General features: G+C 37.5%; 3 protein-coding genes across 9 annotated transcripts in view; 2 read left to right on the top strand and 1 right to left on the bottom strand.

Moving 5' to 3' along the window:
- The window catches only part of kctd5b (potassium channel tetramerization domain containing 5b), an 18,015-nt gene extending 4,879 nt beyond the window's left edge, over positions 1-13,136 (top strand). The window contains exons 2-7 of one of the 4 annotated variants that reach the window (XM_023949154.2): positions 69-177; positions 737-828; positions 905-1,000; positions 1,203-1,307; positions 3,058-3,183; positions 10,296-13,136. In XM_023949154.2, coding sequence (XP_023804922.1) covers positions 69-177; positions 737-828; positions 905-1,000; positions 1,203-1,307; positions 3,058-3,183; positions 10,296-10,325 — 558 coding nt within the window. In that variant the 3' untranslated portion in view covers positions 10,326-13,136. Of the gene's footprint in view, positions 1-68; positions 178-736; positions 829-904; positions 1,001-1,202; positions 1,308-3,057; positions 3,184-3,937; positions 4,060-10,295 lie in introns of those variants that run through there. The other 3 variants (XM_023949155.2, XM_023949156.2, XM_023949157.2) reach the window with 3 other exon arrangements.
- ube2ib (ubiquitin-conjugating enzyme E2Ib) lies at positions 13,130-21,168 on the top strand. 4 transcript variants are annotated; one of them, XM_078937834.1, is made up of 7 exons: positions 13,130-13,698; positions 15,272-15,352; positions 15,460-15,543; positions 15,654-15,726; positions 16,316-16,425; positions 19,444-19,523; positions 20,431-21,168. In XM_078937834.1, exons 1-7 carry the CDS (start codon positions 13,573-13,575, stop codon positions 20,492-20,494), a joined length of 618 nt encoding a protein of 205 aa, XP_078793960.1. In that variant the 5' UTR covers positions 13,130-13,572; the 3' UTR covers positions 20,495-21,168. The 4 variants fall into 4 exon arrangements, with proteins under 4 accessions (XP_078793960.1, XP_078793961.1, XP_011486461.1 ...); XM_078937835.1 differs by having other exon boundaries at positions 13,231-13,698; positions 15,269-15,352; XM_011488159.4 differs by having other exon boundaries at positions 13,697-13,965.
- Positions 21,169-24,941, bottom strand: LOC101166750 (interleukin-21 receptor). Its single transcript, XM_004080532.5, has 8 exons — positions 24,784-24,941; positions 23,055-23,184; positions 22,774-22,976; positions 22,526-22,683; positions 22,178-22,355; positions 21,991-22,090; positions 21,832-21,910; positions 21,169-21,772 (listed from the first exon to the last, which is right to left on the bottom strand). Exons 1-8 carry the CDS (start codon positions 24,905-24,907, stop codon positions 21,368-21,370), a joined length of 1,377 nt encoding a protein of 458 aa, XP_004080580.3. The 5' UTR covers positions 24,908-24,941; the 3' UTR covers positions 21,169-21,367.

Genomic DNA, 24,941 nt, shown 5'->3' with positions numbered 1-24,941 from the left:
TTGTCCCCTTACCTTATTTCAACTTGACAACAATACAATAATTTTCTATTTTCTGTTTTGCTGTCTAGGATGAAACTGGTGCCTATCTCATTGACAGAGACCCCACATACTTTGGGCCGGTGCTGAACTATCTGAGGCATGGCAAACTGGTGCTCAACAAGGACTTGGCAGAGGAAGGTAATGACTAGAAGAATGACATCTATGAATCATTTGAAAAATAAAAATTAAAGCATTTTCCCATCAGCCCCTTGTGTGACAACAGAAGATGCAATGGATTTCACATGATGTCAGACTTCAAATGCTGTTTACTTTACTTAAGGAGATGCATTACGTTGCCTACTTCAGTTTTTTTCTGTTGCTTTGCGAGTCTTGTGGTGAAACATCAAGAGTGGTTGTGCTTTTTAAGTAGACAGCAGCCAGTCAAATCATCTGACTGATCATGAGTCTGACCTAAAAAAATGTTCAACATCAACTTCCCTCTTAGTGCCGATCTTTTTTTATATATTTTTTTAGATACCCCTTTCACTGGCTTTGTTTACTTGAGTTTTCATGTCTTAGAAAACATCAACTTCCCTCTTATTGCCGATCTTTATTTCATCATGTTTATCACATCTTTCCCCAAACCCTTCACAATAAACTGAATTTTTTTTCCAGTTAGTTTTAACTAAATAAAGCAAAGCATTAGCTGACCTGTATTTTTCTAATGCCTTATATAAGTGTTTGTTTTCTGTCTTAGGTGTGCTAGAAGAAGCTGAATTCTATAACATCACATCATTAATAAAACTTATCAAGGACAAGATTCGGGAACGGGACTGCAAAACGTCACAGGTATTTCAAAGGACATCAAGCAGCAGCCCACACACTTATGGAAACTCACTTTATATGTGTTTATCTGTGGCTCCAGGTCCCAGTAAAGCATGTGTATCGAGTGCTGCAGTGCCAGGAGGAGGAACTAACACAAATGGTGTCGACCATGTCTGATGGCTGGAAATTTGAACAGGTAAGTGTTTCCCCTGGAGGTCCACAACAGCAGTCCTTATGACACGTGCTTCACTCACCTTGTTATGCTCACGCGTGACGCTAAAAAAGTCCAATCCCCAATGCTGGAAATAGGTTAAAAAAGCCGAATCACAATCGCATCTTTCTTGATGTCCGCAAACGTGATCCGAGCATGCCTTCTGTGCTCTGATTGGTTGTTGCAGCTTGTCAGTATAGGGTACGGGCGGGCCCACCAGTCAGAGTTTCTGCTGATTGTGTCAAGGGAGGTGAAGGGAGAGGAGTCTGCTTTGCCAAGCAGCAGCGGAGAGGTGTGTCCCACAAACTTGTGTTCCCGGGCTGGTCACTGCATGGTCCCCATGTTGTCCGTACACACTCCGTTGGCCCATGTTTGTCCCAAGTAGACACCTAGATGTTCTTTTTTGAGCTGATTGTTTTTTAGTGTTCATCCGCACTGCTTGCTCACTATTAAAACAAAGACGACTCGACACCTTTTTTGTAATCTGCAATTTAATTTCCTTTATTTATTTATTTATTTTAAGTTCTTAATTAATTTACAAAATATAACCTTGTCAGCAACTCTTCCTCCTTTGTTTTTCAAGATTTTATTTCTTACTTACTGGTGTTTCCTTTTTGTCTGATTCATGGGTGACAAAAACCAGGCATTTACAGTCTAGAATAAGAATACCGACAGAAGTTGAACCAAAAACACATTTTGGTGTTATTCATTTTTCAGTATGTGAAGAACTGTGACAGGGGATCTCTGGAGAACCCATCAGGACTTTAATCCCACTAATCTCCCTACATGGGTCAGATGGGGGCAATTCAGAATTACTCCTGAAGCTCACCATTCAGCAGAGGATTGCCTTCCGTAGAGACGAGCGTCAAGGAAAATAAATCGTTTTTTACCCAGAAGGCTGCAGCATGTTGGCTCCTTCCAAAGTGTGACAAGTGGTAGCTAGTTAACATGATTTGGTTGTTATTGGTGTACAAGTCTGCTTAACAACAAGTCTCTTGTAGCGATGGTTAATGGAGCGATGCAAGTATGAACATGCACACCTGGGTACCAAAGGTACACATGTGGCTGGCGGAGCACACAGTTTCAATTAGGAAGACAGATGTGCAAGAAACGGCAGCAGTTTCTCATGGTTTCCTTTCTGTTCATTATGTCTGTGGTTCGCTTCCATCTGTCAACAAAAAATGTATTTTATGTAACTACAAGAAGATGCAATAAATATTTAGTTTCTTTCTAACCAAGTTTTTAGTGTGTTATGCTGATGACATCAGTATTGTAGCAATTAAAAAAAAAGCCTAAACGTGAGCACTGTTTTGGTTTGTCTTAAAGCGTGCCATAGCAGACGTTGCTTCAGCTTTAAACCCTCACTTCTGTTTTCTTTACCGTCACCATCTACCAGCATGTCTGCTTGTTACCACATCCCTGCATTGATGTTCTTCTATCAGCTCTCTGCTCACCGTCCCTCTTTTTTTTTTTTTTAATACTGTCCTTGTACTATTTCTGTTGTGTTTTGCCACTTCATTTTTGTGAATGAGTGATCTTTTTGTTGCCACTGTGTTGATTCCTCATTTTATTTTCTTCTTCTGTGGATTTTTGACTTCTCCATTGAACTCCATTAGAAGCCATACTTCTCAGCGTAACACCCCCCCTACACAATAGTGGCTGTACGCCCTGTTATGTTTCTTGTTTAAAGCTTTGAGTTATCGTACAGTGAGTGCTAAGTGTGCCATAAATTGTCAGTCATGGTATTCTGGGTTGAGTGCCGATGATATACCTGTGTCGCCCTTATTCTGTCTTACACTGATATCATTGCTATCTATCTAGAAAGGGCAATAAAAAAAAAAGCTCACTATCTTGCCCCCTAGGGCTAGACTTTAAGTGAGAATTATAAAGCTCTCTCCTCTCAGGTGGATTGATCTAGTTGATGGAATTGGGTACCTTTTTTTTGTTTTGTTTTTCCTTTTCACCACCAGTTAGGAAATGTGTTCATTAGGATCACACTGACCCGTCATTCAGCTTGGCTCTGCTCTCGTTTGTCTCCTCAGCTGGTCAGCATCGGTTCCTCGTACAACTATGGAAACGAAGACCAAGCCGAGTTCCTGTGTGTAGTCTCCAAGGAGCTGCACAATCAATCATACGGGACCAACAGTGAGCCTAGTGAGAAGGCAAAGGTAAGTGCGGAAAAGGCCTGCTGGAAATTTATCCTGAGCAAACATGGCAGAAAATGGCCTGTGCAGCACGTTTAAAGTGGACTTTATTCATGAACTAGCAGAAAGAGTAGCAGCATGTTCTAGTAAATGATGAAAAGGAGCTCCAGCCCAGTCTATACCATAATGCTACCATAATGCTATAAAGCTGTGGTTCCCAGGGTATGAACTGATTTAATGTCAGACAATGTTTTTGTTTTTTATTTAGATTCCAGTTACCTTTAAGTTTGCCGGTAGAGTTTATCTTTGTCCTCTGTAGCTGGTTTAAACTTCATTTGTACACTAGATTTGGTGTAGGAACCATTAAAATGTGATATAGATTTTCCCTTAACCCAAACTGTCAAAGTGGAAGCTAAAAAATCAGACACCAACTTCAGCCTCATCAATTTTTAAGGTGTGATTGATTAAACAAAAAAGAAAAACAATTACTAAAACTAGTATTTTCTAAATATAATCATAAATCTGAATGCACCATAACATTATACAGCTGGTTGCTAAATATCATTTATTAAGGTGTGTGTGAACAACTGTTGCAATAAATCCATATTTGGAGTCAAAACTCCTGGTTTTTCTCTGTTAAAAGCAGCTTTCTTTTTTCATTGAAGTCAAAGGCTTTTTGTTTGTTTCTTCACCAGCTCTTTTGTGCGAAAAGAAACTGTCCAAAAGGTTTATTTATTTTTTTGTTAACTTTGCTTGCTTGGGGGTTTCAATTTCGCAGTTGGCGCAGCTGCTTTAAGAAAGTACCAGATGGATTTTTGACACGTGATCGAGCATCAAATGGTATTCACACAAGAAAAAACTTCCTTCAGAATCAGATTAATAATAAAACAGAAAAAAATGTTGGTTGTCTTTTTTTTTCTTCTTCTCTGCAGCCTGGTAACAACTGTTCCACAGTCAAAATGTGTATTTTATTTTTTTTTACACTTTCTGAATTGCTTTTTCCTTTATGTTGAGTATAAACGAGTTGATTTTATCTGTGTCCACAAAAGTCTAAACTATGCACTACATGCTTTAGTCATTAGGAGATCACAAGTCTGGGGATGGTTGGAAATATTGGCAGTCTTGAGTTTTTCTCAGAAACTTTGGGAGGGATGCAGATGGCGGCACTGAGGAGTTCTCACCCGCATAAGCTCGTCTTCAATAAAGGCCCACTCTCTGAGAGCAGCTACATTTGGAAAAGAACAAGGCTTCATCTGTACTGATAAAAGACGCTTCAGGCACAGTAAATGTTTAATTACAGGGGATTTTAAAAGTTCATGGGTAACAAATTAGGTTTTCCTGGAGTTGATTCTTTTTTTTTTCTTTTTTTATAAATTATAAACCAATTTAGTTTAATCAGTTTTGATAAAGGTTCTTAAATCCCTATGAATGTCGTTCATGATAATGTTGGTGGCTGGAATTTTAACCTTTGACTGTAAGGGCGTTCATTTACCTCCAATTAAATATTCATTTGTTATTTTTCCCGACATGATTGTGCTGTCCAATGGGAGAGTCTCACTCATGCCTCTCTTGTCTTCCTTCTCCTGCGCTCTCTGCATGCCGGTAAGAGCGAGGATGAGGAGTCAGATTGTAAAATCAAGGCCTGTGATTAGGTTTGAGCGCTTTTGACTCACCGGTGAGTGCTGAAGTGCTGGCAGCCTTTCCATGACATTTCCCGCATTTGTCCCGCTTTAACGCCTCGCCCTGGAAATGTTCACATTAGTTTCCAAAGACCTTTAGAGCAAGCAGGAGGCCTTTCAAACAAATTGAACATGACAGTATCCATGTTGGAAATCTGCTTTGGACTTTACGTTCTTCACGCTAAAGCTCGATCGGAGAGCAGATGGTCTTTGCTGAATATAGCTATTTGGCTTCAGGTGGAGCTCTGTGATACCAGATGCGCAAGGCTTCTTTATTTTCCAGCCCTTTTCTTCCTTTTGGCACACTTGCCGCCTTGGTTAACACTGCTGCGTTGGATTCATTCTCTCCCATAGAATCGTGAGCAGGGAGGTGTTTCTACAGCAGCAAAAATGTTCTCCCATCTTTTCAAAAAGAAAGTTCAACAGTTACAGAGTTTGTGCTTTATTATTTAAAGGTTTTCTTAAGGCTATTTGTGAACAGATGTCCTCAGTTAAAGTCTTGATAAACTATGAAATACCTACACAATTCAAATAATTCTATTTATGTCCTCTTAAAATATTTCTTTGACACTAAACAATGTTTCAAAGTGATTGAGCTCATCGTCAGGACCAAGGTCTCCCATACCCGTCATGCTAAAGCCGTCATGATTCATTTGAAAGAACATGAATCAGCATTTTCCACTCCACTTTTTACTTTGAATTCATTTTTGCCCTACATGCAGTTTGCTTATATTCAAATTTAATGTGAAAGAGATGAAAATATGAAAACCAACAACCTCCTCAGTAGATGCTCATTCAACAGGTTTTTTAACCTTTTTTGAGCCACGGCACACTTTATTTTAACCTTGACAAAAATCCACCGGCACACTAGCATCCAAAAATAAAAATAGAAAAAGCAGCTGTTTTTTCTAAAAGATGTGATAAAAGTTAAGTTAAAAGATTTATAAACTATTTGTTGTGGTTTCAAGTCGTTTAACAAAGAAAGGCTCATTGTGCGCTGAGACGCTGTCACTTTAACCCAATGCATCATGGGAGATGTAGTGCAAACAGCTGCCGAACGCTGAAAGACTAGCCAGCGTTTCTGAGCTTCATTGTTTTGTTCACTTGTTCCACGGTCTGATACCGGATTCTGTGGAAAGTTACACCACTAAAGACGAGCTTTAGCTGGTATTTTTGTTGGAAATGAGAATTTATGAGCAGAATCAGAACAAGGAAGTGAAGAATTTAACCACTTCTGAATGATTGGTGGAGACAGTTGAAGGGGGGGGGGGCTTTTCAGAAAACAGTTATAGCCATAGCTGCAGCTAAATCACGTTACCGTCATTCTTATCAAAATGTCTTTAATAGAATCAAATAAACGCAAAGAAAAGTATTTTACGATCTTTCATATTTCAAACTACTCATTGTTTTATCAGGGCCTGTTTGGACGAACACAGAGCTGAGATCCTGGAGATGGAAAATGTTTTTAGATCAGTTAAGGGCAATTTCCTACGGCACACCTGACCATCTCCCATGGCACACTACTGTGCCGCGGCACACTGGTTGAAAAACACTGAGCTAGACAACCTGTGAAAAACATTGGGTTTAAAACGTCAAAATCATTGTATAAAAAAAATTATTGTACAATGACATAAGCAAATAACAGGAGCAAAAAAAAATAGATTACTTTTTAATTATCACTACAAAAACTAGTCAGTTTGTGCTGATTCTGTTTGATGGTTCCTCATTTATCGCAGGGGTTGTTTTAAAAACACACTGCAACAGACTAAATCTGCAAAGTAGACTTCCTTAATTTTTACAATTGATGTTTTAGGCTGTGAAATTCCTCACTACGCACTTATACTCTTTCCTCAGACAGACATGAACTACCAGTTCTTAAAGCAGCTGTGCCGACCGATAAATTGAGACTCGGGCTCAAAGCTCAAAAAGTGACAATGAAGCACTCAAAGCTAGATGGCCACAGCTAGATGAACGAGTTCACCAGTAGATGCTTGAGCAACTGCTGCTGTGAGAGGCTCGTCAACGGTGCAGTTATGTCTCTACGCCCAGGTAGTTGCCAAGGCGATGAATTGCAGGAGGACCTTCTTGGTCCTTTTGCTTAATGCAACACAATCACCTCTCAATCAGAGAACGGACAACTTTGTCCCTTAAACTGCCAGCCAATTTCCAATCCAAGATTGCTAGTGTCCGAAAGTTTGTTGAAAAGCAAGTAACTGACCCTCACTTTTGACATGCCCGTGGGTCGAACTGTCACAGAAAAAGGGCAAAAGAGTGTGAATAAAGTGACAATTAGCCATGAAAAATCACACTTGCAGGGGTGCTGACATGTTGTGGCAGTGGATCAAAGTTGCTACCATTGGCTTACAAAATGCTACTCTAAGCGCCCGGATGTCATCTTCAGAACACACAACGCCCTGCTTGGAATGGACAGTATGCAAGCGCACATCACGCCACAGTTCAAAGCGAAACTTAGTTTTCAATCTCACACTGCAATCATCCCTGGAGACTCAACAAAAGTTCAATTCAATTCAATTCAATTTTATTTGTATAGCCCAAAATCACAACAACAGTCGTCTCGATGGGCTTCGAAGTAAAACATGAAATCAAAAGGATCACGAATACAAAGAGTTCAATAGGAAAATACTAAAATGAACTAACAAACTGACTAAGCTATACTGGCATCCCTGCCCTTAGACCCCCCTTCGCGGTAAGGAAAAACTCCCAAAAAAACCGGATTCCGGAAAAAACGAAGAAACCTCAGGGGTGCCCACATGAAGGAGGGATCCTCCCCCAGGACGGACAGGCGATTTACCAGAAATCTTAGAGAAGAATTAACTTATCTAAATCTACAACTACATATATAAAAGTCCAGCAGACGAGCTTCATCCAGCCGTGGTTATCGGGACAGTCAAAGGCGCGAGTCGAGCCGGAGACAGGAACCACAGCCAGGTGTAGGAGCAGGAGCAGAGACGAGGTACTCGGTCAGGTACAGAGCAGAGACGAGCCAGAGATGAGCCAGAGGCAGGATCCACAGCCAGGTGTAGGAGCAGGAGCAAAGGCGAGGTAAACGGTCAGGAACTGGAGCACGGATGAGCCAACTGGAGTCTGGAAGCACTCCCACTCCCCAGGAGGGGAGAGGAAAAGAGGGACAATACATGAATCGCACTGCACCAAACAGAGGCATGGAGAACTAAATGATAAATTATGATCAGGAATAGAGGAGAGGAAGGGTAGAAGTAAAAAAGGAAAGAGGACAGAACCCCAGTGTACCATAGTTACCCCAGCTTCAACTTCTAGCAGCCTTTTAAAAGAAATAGTTATTATTAAGTTTAATTTAACTAACATTAAGTTAAATAATCTCTGAATACTAACTAGTCTGACAATAAGCCTGTCCAAAGAGGAATGTTTTCAGTCTAGCTTTGAATGTAGAAACTGAGTCGGCCTCTCTTATATGAGCTGGGAGTTTATTCCATAAGACAGGGGCTTGGTGGCTAAACGCTCTACCTCCAACCGTACTTTTACTAATTCTAGGAACCACAAGCAGTCCTGCATTTTGCGAGCGAAGTGTTCTGATTGGTTGGTAAGGGACTATGAGGTCCTTAATATAGGACGGGGCCATTCCATGTAAGGCCTTATAGGTTAACAGGAGGATCTTGAACTTAATTCTAGAATCAACTGGGAGCCAATGGAGCGAAACTAACACAGGAGTGATGTGATCTCTTCTGCTAGTTCCAGCTAACAATCTAGCTGCTGCGTTCTGAACAAGCTGGAGACTTCTTAAGGAACTCTTAGGACACGCTGCTAACAAGGAGTTACAGTAATCCAGCCTCGACGTAACAAATGCATGGATGAGTTTTTCAGCATCACTCTTAGAAAGTATATTTCTGATCTTAGCAATATTCCGCAGGTGAAAAAAGGCAGTTCTACATGCCTGAGATATGTGAGCCTTAAATGATAAATCCTGGTCAAGTAAAACCCTCCAGATGAGTAATAAATAAACCAGTAAAGCAGAGCTTTAGGACAGTACTGTGAGGCCTGTGGGAGCAGTGGATGACGGATGGCGAACATAACCTTCACAGCAACCGTGAGGATACGCCATGCAACTTTTCTGCAAGCTATCAAATGGATCGACCAAGCATGGGCTTCAGTAACAACCAAGACCATCCAGTTTGGATTCAGAAAGGCTGGAATAATTGGAACTGGAACTAATTCCGAGTCTGAAGACAGCCAGAAGAGGAAGTTCTGCTTCGTCTGGAGTTGGCAGAGTCGTTTAGAAGTGACAAAGGGACGAAGAATTTAACAAATTTAGTGTTATTTACAGTAAAGGTACACTTGTTTTGTTCTTTAAGCTATAGTTACGCAAAGCTGTTTGTTACATAAACACCGGACACCTGCTCTGTACATGTTTACTTTTTGTGTAGCTGAATATCCTTCATTGTGTTGGCATATTACTTTCACCTGTTCAGCCTGTTCTCTATTCCTTTATCAGTGTTGTAACTTCCCTTCCAAGAGAATGTAATGTCTGTTTTTGGTCAAGTAGTCTCTAAAATAAATTGCTTGCAAAAAATTCGACTTATACTCCAGTGCAACTTGTGTATTTTTTCTAGCTTATTATGCATTTTTGGCCTAGTGTGACTTCCATTTCGGAGCGACTTTTAATTTGGAAAACACGGTAGCTGGTGATGAAACAAATAAAGAGAATTCTGCTTCAAACAAGAATGAAAGCTGCGTTTAACAGACAAAAACCACGAGTCTTTACTGTAAATATGGATTTATATCAACCGTGTTCCCACACACAATACTAGTAATGTATAATATTCTGCTCCTGACTGCCTAATGTGACGAGGATGCCGTTAATAAACGGGGATTCACACTTAATATATTTAGAAAACGCCAGTTTTAGGGACTGTTTTTTATGTGGTGTTCTTTTTAGCCATTGCGCTTTAAAGGTTAAATTAGGCGGAAGTTGGTATCAGATTTTATTTTATTTTTTTTTATTTGGGTTCCAGTTTGACAGTTCTGGGTCAAGAGGAAATCTATATCACATTTTTATGGCTCCTACTCAACATCTGGTGTACAAACAAAGTTTAAACCAAATTTTCCAGAGGATGAAGGTTAAACATTGGCATTAAACTGGTCTGTGGCCTGAAAAAATTTGGGGACAACTGCTGTACAAGAAACTACACACAAAGAAGCTGGTTTGACAGAATTCTACAGCCAATCAGGATGCAGGACATGATGCGCTGTTAAAAGAGTTCAACTTGCTTCATAGGGTTTTCCAATTTAAGATACGAAGAAGTACTTTCATATCGGTCACTTATTCATGTTTAGTCAAGCTCTTCAACAATAAATGCAGGATGCAGGATAATGATTATTCAAATGAGATACTGGAAACTTTCAGTGTGTGCATCTATATTTATACATTCAGGAAATGCATATTTCTCTCTGTCTCTGCAGATTCTTCAGGAAAGAGGTTCCCGGATGTGAGAAGAACTCAGTATTAAAAGCTCCAGGTGTTATGATGCAAACATATCATCTTTGTGGAAGAACGTTTGGCACAATGGAGATTTGAATTGGGCGGGCTTGTTTTATTTTCCCTCCCCTTTTGTTTTTATTTTCTCAATGTAAATAACTGTTTACTGACAATTTGTGCCTGTACATTTAAACTGGACCTTTTCCAATTAGCGGCAAGTAGTTCCTTTTTTTTCCTCCTGTCTGAAGATAAACAATTGTAATTGAGAACATTATAAACTATAAATGTGGCCATTGTTGTTTAAGGCCAACGATTCACTCAGGGTCATCAAATCCGATAATTTTATCATTTAGCTCAAGAGTCTAAGAAGGGATCAGTGCGGTCTTTGCAACTCCTGAGTTTCACACACAAAATTATTGCTGAAGAGATATCAAGAAGGGAATAGTGTCGGCATGTCAAAGCTATACATTATTAATTTCAACCATAAACTATTTGTGAATTTTCTTTAAATTATTATTAAAATTCGTTTGAGGGATCCCAACAAAAAACACACTTTTAAGAGTATTTTATATATTGTCTTTTTTTCATTTAAAAATAATTGTCAAAATATCAGTCAACACAAAGCTGAACAATTAAACTGTGGAAGATCAGTTACATTAAGTGGGCTTTTAAAGCACAAGTGCTGTAGAAGGAACCCTTACTGCAAAGACGGGTCTATTTAAACACAGACAGAGGCCATTTTTAAAATGCAGAAGTGTATATTTTTGCTTTTTAAGTACTTAAAAGTACTGTGCAAAAGTAATAACATTACTAATAATACAGGTAATCCCATCGCCAACGTTTAAATTATTCTATGTAATTAATGCATGAAATGATGTGAACAAAAATCTGTAAACTCAAAGTTTCTAAAGAATGATCAACTGTTTTGAGGTTTTCTTGTATCTTTAGTCTAAAGTTGACTGCTAAAAATACATTTAAAAAATCAAGAGTAAAACAAAAAGACTTTTGCTAATTTTTGCTGGGTGAAGATGTTTTAACACGAAGATAAATTATTTTACCCTCCAATACTTAAGTTATCTTCAAGGCTCAGTTTTGTATGTTTAAGAAAGATTTGAATGTTTTAAAAGCTCTTTTTGTTTTTTTAGCATCTGCTTACTGGAATCGTTTAAGGCAGTGGTGAAGGACTTCTTGTTTTTTTTCATGTAAATAATCCAAATTCAATATTGATATTTAACTCTTAAAAACTGCACGTTTTGTACACTGTACAAGAGCCACAGCTTCAAATGGAAGCTGTTTATACTGGATCTTTAAAATGAGCAAATCGTGACAATGTTGACTCTTTTTTTTTTTTTTTGTTTTGCATCGTTTGTACAGGATTTCTGACGTAGGGTTAAGACAGCAGATGCTGAATACGGTGTCTTTTACTGAGAACATGCCGGGAACATGTTTTGATAACCAATAACAAGACTATACTTGGCTGGCTATGAAGTTGACTGTTACATTTAAGAACTTTATTGGTTTGTCTTTGTTGATTAGAACTTTTGAATTGTCGATTTCATACACAGCATTACAAGCACTACAGTGACAAACACTGTGCCCACTGCTTCTAGCCTGTAATGTTGATGTAAATACCGCATTTTAGAAGTCTTTTTTTTTTATTTTTTTTTTTACCTGAAATTTGTTTTTAGTTTTGATGTGTGGTTTGGATATTTTGTTCACTATCGATCATTTAGTGTTGCCTTTTTTCCCAGTGACCAAAATCCAATGTCTTATGTGTATTGTACACATCAATCGTAGTGTCAGGGACAAGTAAATGTTTCTTAATGCTGACACACTGTACATAGAGACTTATTAACGACACAGAAACCTCCACATAACTCACATGCACACTTATAATACACTTGATAAAAACTGTTTTTATATTGTCGAGGGGGGAAAATGAATATGGATGCATGTTTCCTTTTTTTTTTTATTAAATCACACATATGTAAACACACACAAGGGCTTTTAAAGTGCAAAATTTGAGATCTGCAAAGAGGTGTAATCAAAAAAAGACTGGATTTCCTGCCAGAACTAGGCTATGTTTACATTTACTATAGTATTCTGAAGCCTTCAGATTGTGTACTGTCTTGCACTCCTTCACACATGTTTTTAGCCATTGTATGACTTCACCGGTGGCAACTAACACTCCCCTGATATCCACTCCCAACATTTCACTTTGTCTTAAGATCATCCTCCAGTTTCGAACTGCCAGTGCTTGAGCTTTGTAGACAATCTTGTTCCTCCTCATTTCATCTGGAAGCTGAGATACTTGTGAATCCTCACACATGTGGACTCTGGAATAAGCTTTATTTAACTGTACTTTTCAAATATCTCTGGTTTAAAGTGTTTTTCTTTATATAACCTATTCCTTCAGTGCAGTGCTAATTTTAGCAGATATGTAAAGCTCAGCTTTATAAGATTTTAAGTTCTCTAAATGTTTATCACACATTGATTATCACACATCTTACGGACAAACGTATCAAATCTGTAGCTTGATCTTTTTTAAGTGCCCAGTATGTTTTTTTGCATTCAGGTTATTAACCACGGGTCACTTAAATGCATGATTGATGATCACAACTTGTAATCCGAAGGAATGAATGTGTCATCTCTCCTCAAGATAAGAAAAAAAAAAAAAATCATTGACTATTGATTCTCATATCATTACCCAGATTTCATCTTTATGATCTTATGCAATGTTAAAAATGTACAAACTAAATATAAGGGTTAAGGGATAGATCTTTATAGTCTTGCATAATTAAACCCAATAAAAAGTTTTATTCACATCTGTGTGTATTTATTTATTTTTTCTATCGTTTTAAGTTGATCTTTGTTGAACTCAGAAGTAATGAGTCATTTTTTTCTCAGCTAGCGCCCTCTAGTGTCTCTCCAATTGTTTGCTTTCGTTGAATACATTTATTAATTTATGCATTTTAGCATTTAGTATTAAATATTTTCGGACAAAGTAAGGACGACACAAAATTGAATCTAATAAGGCAAACTAGAAACTGACAGGGATTCGTCACGATTTCGCTCGTAGGTTGGGCCAAATCGGTTTTCTAGGCACACAAAGATGTTTTATCAGTGAAGATGGTAACCCTAACTCGTATCTAGTCAATGGTAGATTGTTTAGCTTCCTGGTTTTAAAAACTCAAAACAAGTTTTAGGCTTTAAACCACAAAAACGTATTTGTGCGTTTAAATATTCCTGGTTCATTCATATATGACCAAGCAAAAGTATTTTTTAATTGCAGCAGCAAAACCTTGGAGGACTTCTTACCTGCGTATAGTATACCGTTTGCATCTGCTTCAACCTTATAAATCAGAGCTCTTCCGCTCGCGCGACCAAGTAAGTAACGCTTTAAGTCAACTGCTCAAACTGTTTGTTCATAAAGGCCTTGAACGAAGTGTAACAGCGCAGTCGGATGTTCGTTGGGGGTATTTAACCGACGGCGGAAGTGAGAGACGGTTGGCTGCTTCGCTCCGCTGTTTCTCACCAAAGTCTGAGCGTGTGGGTTTTTCAGGAGGGAAACTTTGCACCGTTTAACGGGATTCGAGCTCGATTAATTCTTTTTTTTTTAGTAAATTAACCGCGCCAATACAACCACACTGAGAGGTAGGAGCACATTCTGACCGCACCGACGTTAGCTTTCGACTGTATATTGTGGCATTTGATATGTTTGTCTTTGCGCCATTTTCGCTAGTTTGCTTACGCATAAATGTGCGCCTCTCAGTTGAGGGGAGGTTCTTTGTCCTTATTCTTGAATCATCTGTAACGTATTAATTGACTTAAATCTCTACATCTTTCTTGGGTCTACCGAAAACATCAGCATTGAGCAGCAACGATCGGATTAGCTCCGTCCTATATTGTGGCCAAATCAAGTGCAGTTGCGCATTTTTTTGTGCTGCATCGGGCCGTGTCGGACGCTAACTGCGCCAGCGCCTGTTCAGATGGAGCACGATTCTGGCGCACATGAGTTAGCATATGAGGCTAACATGCTAACCAAAACTGCTTTGACTACATATATACATATATATATTTTAAACTCGCTTTGACTACAAATTGACACATTAGCACTTTAATAATATCGAAGTGTACTCTTCTTAGACAGCTTTAAGATTTAAAAAATACATTTCAATTACACTTTCGAAGACGTTATCTTTTTTACAGCCTGCTAATTTAGCTAGCTGTTGATGCTAACCATCTTTCTAAGATGCTAGTTTTCCCGCAAGCAAACAACATAATCCAGACTAATGAAAATCACCTGATGCGGTCTATCTATACATTTTAGAATAAAAAATGTTTAAAGTTGAACGAAGCTGTTGTGAGCTGCATTGGCAGTTGATTAAGCTACGGCTAATGTTGTGTAGCGTTATCTAGAGGAAAACTGCTGCACGTTTTAAGGTGGTTTCTAAATATTACAGATTAACTAAGTTAGCATTAATGTAGCGTTATGACAGACATGGCTATGCTTTATTTCTGTCTAACTGAAATTTTGATCAAATTATTGAGATGGATCCGTTTTAAACACTGATCATGTTTTTTGTGGAAAGTTTTGATCAATAAAATATTTATCACAGATTGATGCAGTTAATGATCTATCCTTTGGTGTTCTGTATTACTGTTCATATGAATGGGGTATGTCATCACTGATTGCAGTTGAGTAGCAGGTAGTCCTAAAATCTCTATGCAACTTTATATAGTTAAAATTGGAAATTAATGACTCCCAGCTGTTTTGTGTTCAAAATGTAATCAGAATATAGTTTATTAAACTTAAATACAGTTTTATTAACTTAAACTAAGTAAATGTTTTATTACATTTAGAGAAGTAGCAAGTAAGGAGGGAAAAACATTTAATTCCATGGTTTTATTAGCCTTTTTTAATCGTTTTGGTCACTTGATGCTCTTTTTCCTACAGTAGGTGTCCACACAAACCATGTCAGGCATTGCATTGAGCAGGCTCGCTCAGGAGCGTAAAGCATGGAGGAAAGACCATCCCTTTGTGAGTTCAATTCATCTGAAATAATTTGACATTAAATCTGTTTTGGTTTGAACTCTCCATGTTTTATGAAAACCACTGTCCTAACTGGTTATGTTTGAATGTCCTAGGGATTTGTCGCAGTACCAACAAAAAATCCAGATGGAACAATGAATCTCATGAATTGGGAGTGTGCTATTCCTGGCAAGAAAGGGGTAAAATGTTTATATTCTAACACGCAAACAGCTAAAGAAAACTGCCAGTTATATACCTGAGTGAGGTTAATTTAATGCTTGTTTCTTGTCATGGTTCTGTGTCTTCATAGACTCCGTGGGAAGGAGGCCTGTTCAAGTTGCGCATGTTGTTCAAGGACGATTACCCTTCTTCACCGCCAAAATGTTAGATGCTTTTTAGTCCGAGTTCAGTGTAAATGTATCATTTGAATCACATGTTTCATTTTTAGTCTTTTTGCAGTGCATTTATATAATGAGTAATCAACAAAAACTTCAGTTATGTGCTTTTGGTGAATCACACAGTGTCGTAAAGCTAACAAATCCCAACATATAAGTTCTTTTCAAATGTACCAGAAAAATGTCTGTCAATGTTTCTTTATGTGATAGTTGTTCTCATGAAATCTGGCTAAATCAAAGAAGATACTTTATTGATCCTAGCTTGGGAAATTTGGTTGTTGCAGCGACCGTGTACAGGCTTAATAACAAAACAAAAAAACGACGAGTGACAAAATCAGGGAAGCAATCAGACAACAGATTAGATGTCGATGTTTTTGTTATTTTTCAGTAAACTAAAGTGAAAATACAGTGATTTGAGCCATTTCTGGAATAATTCTGGCTTGTACAGAATCTGTCCCCACAATAGAAGGAAAATACACATTTGATGTAATCTGTAAGAATCGATGAGCTCTAGTTCATTTATTATGGAAATACCTAAAGAGTCAGAATAACCTGTACTTTATTGTTTGTGTTTCAGGTAAATTTGAACCCCCACTCTTCCATCCAAATGTGTATCCATCAGGCACAGTATGCCTATCGATTCTAGAGGAGGACAAAGACTGGAGACCAGCCATCACAATAAAGCAGGTGTGGGCTCCCATGAGCTTTTTAAGCACATGTTGAACAGAGTAACTTAAATAGTAGTATTAGTAGTAGTATTTAAATAGTAATTTAAATACTATGGGCACAAATAAAATAAAAATAGTATGTGGTGTCTTTAATATAGATTTAATCAATCCAACTGGTTTAAATCAAACAAGTGAGTTTATCAACACAATGTATGGTAACTGTCTATGCCCAATAATTAATAAGCCAACGCGTATAACCACCGAATCAGCAACGTTGCTAGATAACATATTCACAAATAGAACTGATAAAGAAATTTTGGGAGGCCTTTTGTTTTGTGATATTACTGATCACTTGCCTGTGTTTGCAGTGTTGAAAAATGTGTCTTTAAAGAAAATGTATACACAGACCCAGGCAAAAAGGATAAGGTGTTGCAATCCTGATAACATTGATTCATTTAGGAGGGCTCTATGTAATCAAACATGGAATGAAATGTATGCTTCTACCAATGTGAATGAATCTTATGATGCCTTTCTGCATCGATACATAGAGCTTTATAATTTAAACTGTCCAAAAATTAAAATTAGTCATAAAAAAAATAATGAAAAGCCTTGGATAACCAAAGGTATTGAAAAGGCTTGTAAAAAGAAAAATGCACTATACAGACAGTTTGTAAAAGTAAAAAGTAAAGAAGCAGAAAATGGATATAAAAATTATAAAAATAAATTGGTGAATATAATAAGAAATTCTAAAAAACGGTATTATCATAAGTTAATTGAGCAACACAAATTACACATGCAAGAGACTTGGAAAATAATAAACAAATTAACCAAAAAAAACAAAAAGAAACAAGAGTATCCAAGTTATTTAAAAAAAAATGATATTCATATCAGAAACCCAATGCTTATTGCAAATGAATTGAATGAATACTTTGCTAATGTTGGAAATAAACTTGCAATGGAAATAAAAGAGCCAATAAAGAAGTTGAAAGAACTTAGTATCCAATCAAACAAGTTATCAATGTTTCTGTCTGAGGTTAGTTCAAATGAAATACTAGAAATTGTAAGAACATTTCAAAATAAAAGATCCAAAGATTGGAATGACATTGATATGTCATTAATTAAAAATACAATTGAGTTCATTTTTGAACCACTAACTCATATATTTAACATGTCTTTTAGGGAGGGCATTTTTCATGAAAATAGCAAAAATTATTCCCATTTTTAAAAATGGAGATCGCCATATATTTACAAATTACAGACCAATTTCATTATCATCCCAATTCTCCAAGATATTAGAAAAACTTTTTGTTAAAAGAATTAATAATTTTATTGGAAAGTTTAATTTATTTTATGAGGATCAATATGGTTTTAGGGCTGGTAGATATACTTCAATGGCGATAATGCAGCTGGTTGATCATATTTCTTCTTCGATAGAGAAGAAGAAATTTACTGTAGGCGTTTTTGTTGATCTTCAAAAAGCATTTGATACATTAAATCACACTATGTTACTTAGTAGGTTACAGAAATATGGTTTTAGAGGAATAACATATTCCTGGTTAGAAAGTTATCTTTCTAACAGATGTCAGTATGTTTATTTCAATTCTGAAAAATCTGATATGTGTCCTGTAACATGTGGAGTACCCCAGGGGTCCCTATTGGGTCCTATATTATTTATTTTATACATAAACGACCTTTGTAAAGTTTCTGATTTGTTAAATTGTGTTTTATATGCTGACGACAGTACTTTGTATTTATCAGGAGATAACCTGGAAAAGCTTCTTTCAGACATAACAAAAGAATTATCCATAATCAAACAATGGTTCGATTCAAACAAACTGTCTTTAAATAAAAATAAAACCAAGTACGTCATATTTGGCTATAGAAAAGGGGAAAACATCTCTGAGTTAAAAATTGAGGATGTTGTTCTTGAAAGAGTAAATTAAATATAATTTCTGGGAGTAATTTTGAATCATACATTATCATGGAAACCACACATAACTTATGTTCTCTCTAAATTGTCCAAATCATTAGCCATCCTACATAAAGTCAAATATTTTTTAAACACAGCAACATTGTATATTTTATATTGTTCCCTCATAATTCCTTATTTGACCTATTGTCTAGAAATCTGGGGGCATAGTTACAAGTCAAACACAAAACCAATTTTTATTCTGCAAAAAAAAACAATTAGAATTGTAAATCACTCTTCATACAATCAATCCACAAAACAAATATTTCCTAAATTAAGGGCAATTAAATTTTTTGATTTAGTAGATCTTAGTACTGGAATTTTTATGTTTAAAGTTAAAAAACAATGTGTACCTGCCAAAATACTGAGTTTGTTCGAAATAAAAGTTAATAATTATGATTTTCGAGGTAAAGATATGTTTAAAAAGAAAGTGGTCAGAACTAATGCATTAAGGAATAGTATTTTTGTTCAGGGGGTCAACATGTGGAATTTATTATCAGATGAACTGAAAAATGCAAAATCCATACTGCACTTTAAGAAAATGTATAAAGTTAAAATGTTTCAAAAATACCTTCTGGACTGAGAGACTTTGGTGGTTGTGAGGTCATTTTGAGAAGTGTTAGTTTTTGTTTTTTTTGTTTTTTTTTTCCTCTTCTTTTTTTCTTTTCTGATTTAAGGTTCTAACAATTTGTAGGTAGATGTGATGTTTGTATTCAGGGTTGGGGAAATAAGCCTTGGCTTCACCCAACTCCTTTTTCGGTTAATTTTGTTCAAATGTTTATGTTGACATTGATCAGTGTCAATGTTTATGTTGATGTTTTTTAAGTTTGTTTGTTTAACATAACCGAAATAAATGTTTCTCACAAAAGTAACCCACAACTAAACTAATGGCCTCTGATTTTTTTTTTTTTTATATAAATAAGAGGGTTTTTTGAGACCATTGGAGGCCCGTCCTCACTCTGTCTGCTCTGTGAATCTTAGAAATTGGATTGCATTGAACTTGTTTGTGGTCAGCAGTCCAAAAGAGCACCGATCATGAAATAAAGGAGTTTCTCTGTGTTCTTATAGATCTTATTAGGTATCCAGGAACTCCTAAACGAGCCTAATATCCAGGATCCAGCCCAAGCAGAGGCTTACACAATCTACTGGTAAGCTGTGTTTGAGTCTCTTTTTGTGTTTGAATCTTTACATGGTAATTTGTCAGTGAAGGTGAGATGAAAGTATGTATAAACATAAAATATAAAATGTATGGATATACTTGGAGGCAAAACTTTGCAATTAACACAATAGTTTATTTTTGTCTAGTTTTTTGAAAAAAGTCTTTAAGCATTGATAACTTTTATTAAAGTAAATTCATTTGCTGAATATGAACAGGTTTGTTGGCAGTTCAAAGACAATTTTTTATTTTAATGATGCTGAATGTTGAATTGCATGAAAATGTGGATAAATTTGGTTTTGGTTTATTTCAAGCATTAAACTATTAGACAAACCCAGATGTCAAACCCATTAGATGTCAATTGATGGATTTCTTAGAATACAACAATGAACAGAAATCCTAGAAAATGCCATCTTGTTGGCAGCCTAATTATCCATAATTATAGACACACAGGTCAGATTAGATTGATTAAGCATAATGATTATCAGTTGAAGTCAAATAGTTTGATTTGTTTCTTGAAAGGGAAGAAGCAAATGTATATACAGTTATCCCACCTATGGAGTCACTTCTTTTATAGATGTGTATTATTGTTTAGTTGTTAGAATCCTCCTGATCAGATCAAGTGGAGGTTTATCAAGCTTTTTGAATTTACTCAGAAAATGTCCTTACCTCAGTTCAGTAAACATGTATATGAATCACATTGTTTTTAAAACACTTTCCTTGCTGTCATCAGCATAAATGTTTTATATTGTCTGTGGTTAATGCATGTTTACTTACTTAAAGTAAAGCTTTGACTATTTTTGTGACATAAAACAACGTAACTTTTTGTTTGAATCTAAATGTCAATTCTTTTGTCAGTGTCGTTGCTTCACTAACTTTTTTTGTCCATCCCTTTTCAGCCAAAATAGAGTAGAATATGAAAAGAGAGTTCGAGCACAAGCCAAGAAATTCTCTCCCTCATAAGAGATGAGGACTCTCCGCTGCAGCAGAAGGAATGGGTTTAACAAGAATCACCTCCCCGCTCAGTCTCTCGATGAATGTGCTCCTCTCACATCGAGACTCGCTTAAAGACTTCTATTTAAACTCCACACATTCTGTGCCATCTGTTCTCCTTCCACCTATCCATTTTGTTCTTAATCGCTGGTTGGCACATAATGCCAGGAGAGGACGGGTGTCCTCTCCACTCGCGTTATTTCGTTTTAAACATTGTCTTATGTGGTGCAAGGGACACAGCTTTAGTTCATCATCTCCAGGATGGTGGTCATCAATGTTCATGGATGAAAAGGTTTTTTTGTTTGTTTTTTTCCCACAGCCCCCCTCTAAAATTTAATGTAAAATAGCTTACTTCATTGTCAGTATTCCAATTGCTGTATAATGAATGGCACTTTTATACTGTTGTATCACTAGTGTCTCTAGATGGTTCTGTCTACATTTTTTCCCCAGGTTTTGTATTCATCGATCTGTAATATACGTTAGAATTTGCTGCCTTGGCTGTCTTTTTGTTATGCAGAGTGTTTGCTGTGGGATAAACGGCCACAGTGGCTGAGGCAGGTAGGCTTTCTTCTGTATCAGACTTTAAGGTTATATGGTGCTTTGGTCATGTATGTGTTGGCTTAATAATAAAACTTTCTACGAAATGTTGGGTTTTCTTTATTAAAGGCACATATTTCATTAACTCCTTCAGATAAAAAATACTCATGAAGCCAGTAGGACTCAAGTAAAACTGTATTTTCACAGTACCGGTAGGTTTTATATATAATAGAAAAACAGCTTATTTGGCAAAGAATTGTTGCAGAAATATTGCTTATCGGGAAGTTTTACTTCAAAGATACAAGGCTATACATCCCTGATGAGATCCTCCCTGAGTTTTGGCTGACAGAACTTTTTCAGGCTTGCATGGTCCTCCAATGTGCCACAGGCGGCCTTCTGGATGCAGTTCAGGGTGCAGTACTCGTTGCAGTACCACAGAGGAAGCTCCTCCAGAGAATTATTGCTGCAGAGCCAACAGCCCGAGTCCTCTGCAGGACTTCCCGTCATCGACAGATGAACCAAACGCGAAATGCTGGTTTCCGCAGAGTTTGGGCTTTTTTGCAGATCAGTGGGGCTTTTGAGGTTGGGGATGTTTCTGTACGGGCTTCCCTCTGTCAGCAGCTCGTCTGCACACTTCTCCAGGTTGTCTATGTGGAGTGTTTCTTCTGCGTTCAGGACATCTGCTGTTTCGTCCGGCGTCATGACCCAGCTCTGCAATCACAGTCATATATTATGCTGAAACTTTTTTTAGCACGACTTTCTGCTTTTACCTTAAAGTCTCCTTGGCAGTCTGTGTACAGGGTTTGAAAATAAGGAGCTGGAGTTGGGATGAAGCTGTTCTGCCTCCATCTGTGCTCCAAAATGAGATCACGTTAAAGACTGGGGTGATAACGGTTGGTAGAAAGTTGGTGTTGAAGTGAGAGAATTACCTCTTCATAGGACCAAAGCATAGTAGAATGAGGACGGGGATAACCACACATAAGGAAATGATCACAGTATGAAGGGAAATCGACACCTTTGATGGGAAATCTATGAGAGGAACACATTTACTATTACTGCAACACCACAGTGGAGTCCAAATTACAGTGAACAGGTGTAAGTTCTTGTGTTTTCTACCTTCGGTTGCTGGTTCAGTTCTCCAAAAAACCTCAGGTGACCAATTGCTCCATTCCCCCTTGAAAAAACCCCCGTTAGGACTGGACCGCACTCTGGCGGCGTACTCTGAATCTGGCACGCATTTCTCCTCATCCAAAGAGTAGCTTGTGCTTTCTGGGACAATTTTATGCTTCATCACCTGAATCAATATAGTTTTTTTTTTTTATGGAAACGAGAATTATTTGTGTTATTTATGCACAACAAAGGAATTCACCTCCAATGTGCAAGTACAATAATGCAGTTTTTATGTGTGCAACTGCTTCCCTGAGAACAAGAGGATGCAATAATTTCCGAATAAAAGCATCTCACCGGGTGTTTGTTCTCCAGTTTATAGAAGTGCAGCTCATACTTTAGATTTTCTGCCAGGTCGTTACTGGTGCTGTACCTCTCGTAGGTGTTTTTCCAGCTGAAGTGGTATCGACTCGAGTTGTGCCTCACTGTGAGGCAGCATGGAGCATTGGGTGTGACTGACAACAGGATAGAAAAGATTCTCACTCTTTTAAACAACCTTTGAGCGTGTAGCGAATGTAGGATCGGATTGTGGTTTTGCTGCTTACTGTTTGTCACAGGTCTGTACCCATCATCCAACAGCTCACACATGTCAGATTTGCCATCTTTGCCATGACAAAGGGAGATTTCATAGATGTGGATGTCATCAAAGATGTAAGGAAAGTCGCTTTGCTCTGGTGCTTCAGTAGATCTCTTAAAAGAGCAGGACAAGGCTCCTGTGGTGTTTGTCAGCCTGCAGACGTGATTCTCTCTGTGAGGACGTAAAACAGCTATGAGACACACCATAAATGTGACAACAAACAGAGATGTTGGTTTAACACTGCCTTACTCCTCATCGTGCGGATCAATAAACTGCAGCCAGGACGAGCTGGCCGAGGTGTTGGCCGCTGGGGGAAGCTTTATGGAGCAGTTGACGGTGAACACAAAATCATTTGTGCAGTAAATCTGGTGATCCGTTCCTGAAAAGCAGAGGATTCAATCTCGTAAACATGCAGAAGGTGTCGCTGTTTAATTAATTAAAAAATGGACCACTTCAGTTCTTCATTAGGGGCCAACATTTACACATTCCCTTAATTGATATTTATAAAATATCAACTCAATAAATAAAACATTTAAAAACAGAAATATAGAAAAATACAACCAGGTAGATTAATCAAGACAAATTCAAATAAGTGAAGGACTATCATGGGTTAGGGAGGCATGGGAGAGTGCATTTGGAAAGATGTAACATTTTTATTGTTGTTTTGTGCTTTTGCAGACTGATCAGATTGCATAAGAATATTTTTTCTTCATCTATTCTTATTGTTAAGGGGCGGCCATGGTGCAGCGGTAGGGTGGTCGACCCATGATCATAAGATTGTAGGTTCAATTCCCGCCTTGTACGCCCATGTATCAAAGTGTCCTTGGGCAAGACACTGAACCCCACCTTGCCTCTGGTGGGAGGTTGGTGCCAGTGTTCGGCAGTGGAGCCGCCGCCAGTGCGTGAATGTGTGTGTGCATGGGTGAATGGGACTGTGACTGTAAAGCGCTTTGGGCCTTTGTAAGAAGGTAGAAAGCGCTATATAAGTATACGCCATTTACCATTTTGTTCAAAACTTAAATGAAGGGTTAATGATATTGTGAATGTTTTTCTTCTGTTGTCAACTGCCACCAACAATTAATATAGCAATTTTTTTTTTTTAAACATGTTGTATGCAGAATATGATGACTATTCACAGAACGCTCCATGTTTCTCACTATTATCGACAGAGATACATGTCCGTTTGTTCACAGACCTGTTTATCTTACAGCATAAAAATCAAACAATCGTTATGATATGTGATGGTTGCTGTTGTGTACAGGAGAAAAAAAAACATGAAAATGTTGCTGATACTGAATAAATCTGACTAATTAAAAATGGTTGTGCCAACTTACAGCTTTACTTTACTAGTATTTATGCAGAAAGAAATGTCAGGATCTCTTTGTGGACATTTTTGTTGATCATTGACACCTTTAAATGAGAAACGTCAGTCTTTTTCTTTATTTTGTTCCGAGAATGGCAACTTTTTTAGGTAAAACGCACATTTTAGAATTTGATTTGGCTTCACAAACAAGAAATGGCTTAAAATATTTGGTTCACATGAATACTTTTTCTTAAAAGCAAATGATCAAGCTCTTAGTATTATGTGTCTGGTTAGAGAAATGTAAAAAACATCATTTTGATTGTTGTTTTTGTTCTTCAGACAAAAAAGCAGAAAAATGGTTAGACATCAGTTAGCTAGTGAAAAAAATAACCTTGGTTTTTTTTTTTTTACATCTTAGAGACTATGTTAACCAAAGTTATTACATTTTATTACATTTGTATTGGTTTTAACAAGAAACCTTTGAAACCCCCGCCCTTTATAAAGCAATAAAACAAGTCAGCAAACTCCCACTGCAACTACTTCATATTGATTTTCAGCCTTAGAAACAGCATCTGGTAAAAAAAACAACACGTGTTGTTGACGTGTGAACAGTGGCATGATATGCTTTTATTATTCACAGAGTTCATGCTCTGATCATAGGAAATAAAATCTCACCTGGAACAGAGTCTCCATGCAGCCTCCCCGTGCTGGTGGACACGATAAGAAGGATCTTCAGCCTCAGACTGAACGACATCACTGCAGTCCTGGTCTGAAGTCGTGCTGGCGTGAGAGCCCACATCTTAAATGCAAACCCAGTGAAGGAGGAGCATGTC

The sequence above is a fragment of the Oryzias latipes genome, chromosome 19 (genome assembly GCF_053564925.1).
Source record: "Oryzias latipes strain Hd-rR chromosome 19, Olatipes_Hd-rR_3.1".
Lineage (NCBI taxonomy): Eukaryota > Metazoa > Chordata > Actinopteri > Beloniformes > Adrianichthyidae > Oryzias > Oryzias latipes.
Note: the sequence above shows the minus strand (reverse complement) of the source record. Positions and strands in the feature narration are given on the sequence as shown.